At 41.6% G+C, this 9,836-nt stretch overlaps 1 protein-coding gene across 1 annotated transcript; it reads right to left on the bottom strand.

Moving 5' to 3' along the window:
* LOC133028165 (E3 ubiquitin/ISG15 ligase TRIM25-like) lies at positions 1-7,671 on the bottom strand. Its single transcript, XM_061095360.1, has 2 exons — positions 5,995-7,671; positions 1-1,831 (listed from the first exon to the last, which is right to left on the bottom strand). The coding sequence occupies exons 1-2, from the start codon at positions 7,669-7,671 to the stop codon at positions 149-151; spliced, it is 3,360 nt and encodes a 1,119-aa protein (XP_060951343.1). The 3' UTR covers positions 1-148.
* Positions 7,672-9,836: the final 2,165 nt, after the last annotated feature.

Genomic DNA, 9,836 nt, shown 5'->3' with positions numbered 1-9,836 from the left:
GATAAAGGAAGGTCAGTGATTGATTGACAGCTGATCTCTGTGCGCAGCAGAAACGTCACCACGACGAACTTTGATCAACAACCATGGAGACAAAAGAAGTTAAAGATTTACACACAGAATCTAAATCACTGCTTTTAATGACTCGAGTCTATTTGAGTTTACAGAACTCAGCTGTGGATTCATAACCATAAACCCTAACTCCAGCATAGAGAGGCTGAGTGAATGTGGTCTGGACTCTGTGGAGGAGAGTCATGGTGTCAGAGACTCTGTAGAAGGACAGAACACCTGCACTGTGATCCAGGTACACTGCGACTCTGGAGGACACAGGACCTGCCACTGGAGTCTGGATGTTGTTGTAACAAAAGGTATAACTGTTTCTGTCACAATATAACATCCAAGATTTATCGTTGAATCCAAATCCATGTGAGTCTCCTGCTCTGCTGATATTCTTGTATGCGACTGCTACATGAACTCCTCTCACCTCCACCTCCACCTCCCAGTAACAACGTCCAGTCAGACTCTCTCTACTCAGGACCTGAGGCCAACCAGTGAATCTGTCTGGGTGATCAGAATAAGACTGATCTCCACACGTCCATGTTACTTTTCTGTTTCCCTCAGATAATAACAGACGCCTGTGTACTGTGTTTGGATCCATTGTGATTTCCTGTGAATACTCTAAGAAGTCAGCTCTGGTCTCTGGCTCTGGTTGTGGCAGTAAAACATCCACTTGAGACAGAATCTGTAAAATCTCTGTCTGTGTCTCACTCAGAATGTCCTGTAGTCGACCTCTGACCTGTGACAGAGCTGCTGTCTCGTCCTGAAAGTCCCTCAGAGGACGGAACCTGAAGCTGGATGAGTGTGTAGATCCACTGAGTGGTGACAGTGAGGGGTAGTTGTGTAGAAACTGGTTGTGATCCTCTGTGTCTGAGAGCTGCTTCAGTTCCTGGTCTTTCCTCTTCAGCTCAGTGATCTCCTGCTCCAGTCTCTCCTGAAGCTCTCTGACTCGACTCACTTCAGTTTCCTGCTGGGATCTGATCTGCTGCTTCACATCAGAGCTTCTTTTGTCCAGCAGGCGGCTCAGCTCAGTGAAGATCTCCTCACTGTGCTTCACTGCTTTATCAGCAGAGCCATTGATGGCCTCCTCCTCCTGTTGAAGCAGCTTCACATCTTTCTCTGTGTCCTGGACTCTCTGCTGGATTGTCTGTCTCCTCAGCCCGAGCTCTCTCTGCCTCTCAGTCCTTTCTGCTGCAGCTGTAACTGTGTCGTGGCCTTTATGTTCATCCACAGAGCAGAGATAACAGATACACTGCTGATCAGTGCGGCAGAACATCTCCATCACCTTATCGTGACTAGAGCAGATGTTCTCCTGGAGCTTCTCCGAGGGCTTCACCAGCTTGTGCTTCTTTAATGGAGCTGACTGAAGATGAGGCTGGAGGTGTTTTTCACAATAAGAGGCCAAACAATTCAAACAGGACTTGAGAGCTTTCAGTTTTCTCCCAGTGCAGACATCACAGGCCACATCTTCAGGTCCAGCATAGCAGTGATCAGCAGGAGCAGCTTGGAGTCCAGTCTTCTTCAGCTCCTCCACTAAATCAGCTAACATGGTGCTTTTCTCCAGGACAGGCCTCGGTGTGAAGGTCTGTCTACACTGAGGACAGCTGCTTCCTCTCTCCTCCCCTTTATCCCAGTGGGTGTTAATACAGCTCTTACAGTAGCTGTGTCCACAGACAGTAGTCACCGGATCCTTCAGTAGATCCAGACAAATCGAACAGGAGAATCTTTCTCTGTCCAGTTGATTTTCTTGCTGCGCCATTTCAGCTGCTGCCAGAGACTTTAGAACAGATTCACTTCCTCTGAACAGATACAGATCTCTGCTCCTCCCTCTCTCATACACTCCATGCAATGACTCAGCTCCCATACTTTACAGCTTGTTGTTCACTGGTTCTTCCACTGACACACCTGTGAAGGGAGGAGACACAGACATATCCTGACTGGGAGGAGCTGGTTGTGAGTTTTTATCTGTGTCATCACATCTCAAAGTGAATAGTTGCACTGGGAACTGAAACATTCAGCTCACAACAGCCCAGGTTGTAAGATACACATTCTTCAAAGTTTCCAGAGAAGTTAACGAATCTTTTCAATGGAATAAAAAACAACTTACAAAGGGCTTCACAAATAAAAAAAGACAAGTAAAAATACATTAAAACACACGTATGAAAGAGTCAAAGTATAAAAACACTACAGGAGACAGAAATGTAATCGTGACCTCATTTAAAAAAATAGAATTAGATCAAATCGTGCTACGATAACAGCTCGTTTGAAGTTTGGATTTAAAGGAAACTTCTGACTCAGCCTGCTATATTTCTTCAGGTCGTTTCAGAGACTCAGACACTGATTTCTAAAACTCTGTCTCCCTCAGTGTGAAGCTGAGCTGTTAAAACAGCACATGCAGCCAGAGATGATACAGACTTACAGCAAAGTTAATGGCGTTCTAAAGAAGAACAATGACAAAGAGCAAAGGAACCATGTAAACAACTGTTCAGCTTCTATCAAAGAAAATGATAAACTGCTCAAACTGTTTCTATATAATTAGATTAGATTAGATTAGATTCAACTTTATTGTCATTGCACAGTACAAGTACATATGCAACGAAATGCAGTTTAGCGTCAAACCAGAAGTGCAAAAAAAAGGCAGTAAAGTGCGGAGTATTGTGCATATATTGCAGAGTATTGTGCATATTAATGCAGAGTATTGTGCATATTAAAGTGAAAATGTAATAAATAGGATCTGTACAGTAGAAATATATATGGATTACCAGACGTCCCTAACCTCTATCCAGACTCCGACCTTGTTGCAGCGGAGGATGTGGACATGCTTCCAGCTTACACCACTCCATATGTGGCAGCCAATATTCCATATTCCACGGCAAAATGTAAAAAGAACAATTCATGGCCCTAAATGCAACCTCGCAAGCATCGAGAGTGGAAGTGGCTGCAGAAGATGAAACAACTGAGCAAAGACCATTGACATTCACTGATAAGGAAGAATCTACCACTTCATTTAACACACAAGTGTTGAGTGGGGGAGTGCAGAAAACAGGGCAATTTGAAGCATTTTTGAACCTATGTGTTTGTTATAAAATCGATCTATCATCTCATTAATCACCTTTTACCATAATAAGAAAAGGTTAAGTAGTATCTGGAAAATGCCTGAAGTTAAATATATTGTCTTTTTTCTTTCTGGAGCAAATCATTTCAAGCATTGAAATAGATATTTCCAAACGTTGAAAAACAAGTCACTGGTTCAGTTTGTGTGATTTAGTGGCATCTAGTGGTGAAATGTAATATTGTAGCTGAACACCCCTCACCTCAGCCTTCAGTAGCCTTCAGTTGTCATAAAAACACAAAAAGATAAGTTTGTCCAGTCTGGGCTACTGTAAAAAACATGGCAGCCTCCGTAGAGAAGAACCGCTCCCGATGTAAATATAAAGCATTTAAATATAAAGTATTTAAATATAACAGCTCATTTAAGAGTAACGAAAACCACAACTCGTACAATTTAAATCAAACACACAGTTGAAAACATCATTAGGGTTGTTTTTATATTTATATGTTTTTATATTCAATTTCTGCCAATAGATGAATTTGACCTAAATCTTACTCTGGACCTTTAACAGGAATTCAGCCAGTTGAGCAGATTTCAGAGCAGAATTGACGTCTGGTCGTTTTCTCTAGAAATTATCAATAAAGTCCGAGTCTGTTGGTCCGGAGGTTTTCTAGAACTTTTCCCTGCCCACCCCTTGGAGAGAATACAGCAGGAACATATCCGGGAAATTCACAGCAAGCAAAGAAAATATCCAAATACATTTTTATTGTTGTTATTGTTATACATGTTCAGTTTCAGGGCTTTTATTTTAAAGAAGTAATTCGTGCAGCTTCCTGGTTCGTTGTGTGTGGCTTGACTCTCTCTCTCCAGTGTCTCCAGCAGCAGAGCAGACACACCCCACCTCCAGCAGCAGACACTCCGGAGACTGTCCTGAACCTGAAGGGGACAACAGGGAGGACACCGTGCTGCCTTCAGGTGCAGCTCGTAACATCCTAACTTCACACACAGCACATGTTTCATAACAACACACAGGTTTTTTATGCAGGACCTACAACATGTGGTCATTATAAACGTTAACCCTTAAAACAACAGAGTCTTCCTAAACTGTTAAAGTACTTTTAAACAACAAGATTTTAAAATAATATCTATTAAGACCTTTTATTTACCTTATAAAATCCAGATTTCAGTGTGATAATTGTAAATTATATGATCATACCTAAAGGCAAAGGACAATCATAATAATACATGTTTCTCTCTTTGGGCTTTTGTATGAATTTTGATCTATGTTGTATATTATATCTGGACCCTGAGTCATATTATAATAGAATAATAATAGTAATAATAATAATAACAATTACAATAATGACAATAAACAATGTGTTTGTTATAGAATCGATCTATCATCTCATGAATCACCTTTTAGCATTATATAAAAAGGTTTAGTAGTATCTGGAAAATGCCTGAAGTTAAATATATTGTCTTTTTTCTTTCTGGAGCAAATCATTTCAAGCATTCGTCAGGAACCTAATCCTGAGTGTTTTTACCGTTTACTGTTTTAACTCTGCAGAAAATTACAAAACCTCTTCAAGCAGTCAAGTTTATTTTGTGGGTTAAACCTCGGACAATTTTTAGGATGAAGAAGATTTGATCAAATCTAGATTCTACCTGTACGACCCAGGACCGTCTGTCCGTGAGGTGACGACGTGAAACACTGAAGCAACACCACAAACTCGTTGGGAAGTTTCATCCTCATGAAAATCAACAGCACGATAAACGGAACGACCTCAAGTTGACAATATCTCCAATATGTGGCTTGTGTGTCAGGACTCAACTCAACATCTTCACTCTAAAAATTCACCAAACCATTATTTCTCCACTTCTTTAAATCTGTGTGACGAACTCTCTTCATCCAATGAGATCACAAACAAGATCTGGGTTTGAAAATTAGCGAGTGGAAGAAAACTTTGCTCATTTCTCTGCGATGAAGCTGTTTTAGTTTAGTTTGTGGAGTTTCAGGAGGAAACTGCCTCAGTTATTCTCTCACAGGAGTTTCACTTTGTCTCCATCAGTTTTGAATGAGATCCTGGAATGAAGACAAAAGAACAGACTGGATTTATTCTTTATTTCAACTTTCAGCCTCTTCACACATTATATTTGTATTGCTTTATACATGTATAAGAGATTTAAATGTATAATCACATGTATAAGAAACACATGTGATGAGAGCTGCAGAACAAACCCTCAGAGGGACTCGATCAGGACACTCTCCAATGGAACTGCTAGTTCAGATCAGGAAAATCAAAAATAATAGAAACCTACGCAGCAGCAGATCAATAAGCTTGTTCACTAAATATGTAAATACAATGAGGACAGACATCCCATAACACTGATGCTCTGTAAATCCAAACAGCGTGTAGTTGATCTGTTGGACATGATGAAGCTCTGAGGTCATTGATCATTTCATCAGTAAAGTCTGTGCAGTGACTCTTGTTCAGTGAGTTCATGGAAACACAATCAGTTTGTTTCACCTCAATCTCACATGTGGAAAAGAAAAGAACAAATAATCAGCTCGTTGATGAGAATCAGGATCAACACAGGTTCTAAAACATCACACAACCTGATTTCTACTTTGATTTAGAAAACAACAGCAACATCAGTTCTTTCAAACACATTCATGTCAGTGTAATTATAAATTTCTGTCTTTACAAAGTGAGAACTAAATATGTGTGATAAAGGAAGGTCAGTGATTGACTGACAGCTGATCTCTGTGCGCAGCAGAAACGTCACCACGACGAACTATGATCAACAACCACGGAGACAAAAGATGTTAAAGATTTACACACAGAATCTAAATCACTGCTTTTAATGACTCGAGTCTATTTGAGTTTACAGAACTCAGCTGTTACTCCATCACCATAAAGAACCCTAACTCCAGCATAGAGCGGCTGAGTGAATGTGGTCTGGACTCTGTGGAGGAGAGTCATGGTGTCAGAGACGCTGTAGAAGGACAGAACACCTGCACTGTGATCAAGGTACACTCCTACTCTGGAGGACCAAGGACCTGACACTGGAATGTCGATGTGGTTGTAATAAAATATATACCTGTTTCTGTCACAATATAACGACCAAGATTTATCGTTGAATCCAAATGTACATTCAAGTGAGCATACTGCTCTTCTGATATTCTTGTATGCCACTGCTACATAAACTCCTCCCCCCTCCATCTCCACCTCCATCTCCACCTCCCAGTAACAACGTCCAGTCAGACTCTCTCTACTCAGGACCTGCCAATGATGAGTGAATCTGTCTGGGTGATTAGAATAAGACAGATCTCTACCCGTCCCTGTTACTTTTCTGTTTCCCTCAGATAATAACAGACGTCTGTGTGCTGTGTTTGGATCCAGTGTGATTTCCTGTGAATATTTTAAGAAGTCAGCTCTGGTCTCTGGTTCTGGTTGTGGCAGTAAAACATCCACTTGAGACACAATCTGTAAAATCTCTGTCTCTGTCTCACTCAGAATGTCCTGTAGTCGACCTCTGACCTGGGACAGAGCTGCTGTCACGTCCTCAAAGTTCCTCAGAGGACGAATCCTGAAGCTGGATGAGTGTGTAGATTCACTGAGTGGTGACAGTGAGGGGTAGTTGTGTAGAAACTGGTTGTGATCCTCTGTGTCTGAGAGCTGCTTCAGTTCATGGTCTTTCCTCTTCAGCTCAGTGATCTCCTGCTCCAGTCTCTCCTGAAGCTCTCTGACTCGACTCACTTCAGTTTCCTGCTGGGATCTGATCTGCTGTTTCACATCAGAGCTTCTTTTCTCCAGCAGATGGATCATCTCAGTGAAGATCTCCTCACTGTCCTCCACTGCTTTATCAGCAGAGCCATTGACGGCCTCCTCCTCCTGTTGAAGCAGCTTCACGTCTTTCTCTGTGTCCTGGACTCTCTGCTGGATTGTTCGTCTCCTCAGCCCGAGCTCTCTCTGCCTCTCAGTTCTTTCTGCTGTAGCTGACACTGTGTCGTGGTCTTTATGTTCCTCCACAGAGCAGAGATAACAGATACACTGCTGATCAGTGCGGCAGAACATCTTCATCACCTCGTCGTGACGAGAGCAGATGTTCTCCTGGAGATTCTCCAATGGCTCCACCAAATTGTGCTTCTTAAATGCAGCTGACTGAAGATGAAGCTGGAGGTGTTTTTCACAATAAGAGACCAAACAAACCAAACAGGACTTGAGAGCTTTCAGTTTTCTCCCAGTGCAGACATCACAGGCCACATCTTCAGGTCCAGCATAGCAGTGATCAGCAGGAGCAGCTTGGAGTCCAGTCTTCTTCAGCTCCTCCACTAAATCAGCTAACATGGTGCTTTTCTCCAGGACAAGCCTCGGTGTGAAGGTCTGTCTACACTGAGGGCAGCTGTAGCTTCCTCTCTCCTCCCCTTTATCCCAGTGGGTGTTAATACAGCTCTTACAGTAGCTGTGTCCACAGACAGTAGTCACCGGATCCTTCAGTAGATCCAGACAAATCGAACAGGAGAACCTTTCTCTGTCCAGTTGATTTTCTTGCTGCGCCATTTCAGCTGCTGCCAGAGACTTTAGAACAGATTCACTTCCTCTGAACAGATACAGATCTCTGCTCCTCCCTCTCTCATACACTCCATGCAGTGACTCAGCTCCCATACTTTACAGCTTGTTGTTCACTGGTTCTTACACAGACACACCTGTGAAGGGAGGAGACACAGACATATCCTGACTGGGAGGAGCTGGTTGTGAGTTTTTATCTGTGTCATCACATCTCAAAGTGAATAGTTGCACTGGGAACTGTAACATTCAGCTCACAACAGCCCAGGTTGTAAGATACACATTCTTCAAAGTTTCCAGAGAAGTTAACGAATCTTTTCAATGGAATAAAAAACAACTTACAAAGGGCTTCACAAATAAAAAAAGACAAGTAAAAATACATTAAAACACACGTATGAAAGAGTCAAAGTATAAAAACACTACAGGTGACAGAAATGTAATCGTGACCTCATTTAAAAAAATAGAATTAGATCAAATCGTGCTACGATAACAGCTCATTTGAAGTTTGGATTTAAAGGAAACTTCTGACTCAGACTGCTATATTTCCTCAGGTCGTTTCAGAGACTCAGACACTGATTTCTAAAACTCTGTCTCCCTCAGTGTGAAGCTGAGGTGTTACAACAGCACATGCAGCCAGAGATGATACAGACTTACAGAAAAGTTAATGGCGTTCTAAAGAAGAACAATGACAAAGAGCAAAGGAACCATGTCAACAACTGTTCAGCTTCTATCAAAGAAAATGATAAACTGCTCAAACTGTTTCTATATAATTAGATTAGATTCAACTTTATTGTCATTGCACAGTACAAGTACATATGCAACGAAATGCAGTTTAGCGTCTAACCAGAAGTGCAAAAAAAAGGCAGTAAAGTGCAGAGTATTGTGCATATTAATGCAGAGTATTGTGCATATTAAAGTGAAAATGTAATAAATAGTATCTGTACAGTAGAAATATATATGGAATACCAGACGTCCCTAACCTCTATCCAGACTCCGACCTTGTTGCTGCGGAGAATGTGGAAATGCTTCCAGCTTACACCACTCCATATGTGGCAGCCAATATTCCATATTCCACGGCAAAATGTAAAAAGAACAATTCATGGCCCTAAATGCAACCTCGCAAGCACCGAGAGTGGAAGTGGCTGCAGAAGATGAAACAACTGAAGCATTTTTGAACCTATGTGTTTGTTATAAAATCGATCTATCATCTCATTAATCACCTTTTACCATAATAAAAAAAGGTTTAGTAGTATCTGGAAAATGCCTGAAGTTAAATATATTGTCTTTTTTCTTTCTGGAGCAAATCATTTCAAGCATTGCAATAAATATTTCCAAACGTTGAAAACCATATCACTGGTTCAGTTTGTGTGATTTAGTGGCATCTAGCGGTGAAGTTCTAAACTACAACCAGCTCAATCCTGCCTCAGTTCACATACATCCTGCAGGAGGCAGTGACTCTGTTCACCACTAGATGTCAGCACCAGCCTTTAAGATGCTGTTTATTACATCTCATGGAGCCAATAAACCTGAACTCTGAGGTGGAAATACTATTTATAAAACAGCATTTGTAGAAGAGCTGGGAGATAACATTTCACAACAGTCACTTTTCATAATTATCACAATAAACAGCACTTGTAGTATTTAGTTTTAAGTTCTGAACAAAGGAGAAAATACCATTATATAACATATTATGGTCTGGACATGAATGGAGCCTTTAGTTTGATGGTTTCTGTCACTCGACTTGTTTCTCTATTGTTGTCGTCTAAAATCCCACTGAGACCTGTCATGTGATCCTGTGTTAACACAATAAACGATATATAAGATACATGTGGTTTGACTTCCCTCAGATGCTCTTGACCCACTTCACTTACAGCCCCATGCCAGTCATCAGTTTTGTGTTTCCATGGCGATGTAAGGAGATGCGGTGGAATACCATGGCAACAACAGATCCTGGAAACTAAATTTGAGCTTCTTTTTTTAGGGGGGGGGGAGTTTCCTCTTCAGAATCTGTTCCAGCACAAACACGGACCTGGTCAGGACCAGCAGACTAAACGGGGACCGGAGCTCGGACCTGAGCAGGCTTCATTTCTGAGGCCCTGGTTCAGGTCAGAGGTCACAGGTGAAGGTGGCTGGTGACACGAAACCTGGTTCAATCTGTA

The sequence above is a fragment of the Limanda limanda genome, chromosome 21 (assembly GCF_963576545.1).
Source record: "Limanda limanda chromosome 21, fLimLim1.1, whole genome shotgun sequence".
Taxonomy (NCBI): Eukaryota; Metazoa; Chordata; class Actinopteri; order Pleuronectiformes; family Pleuronectidae; genus Limanda; species Limanda limanda.
This window is presented reverse-complemented; position numbering and strand designations above follow the sequence as displayed.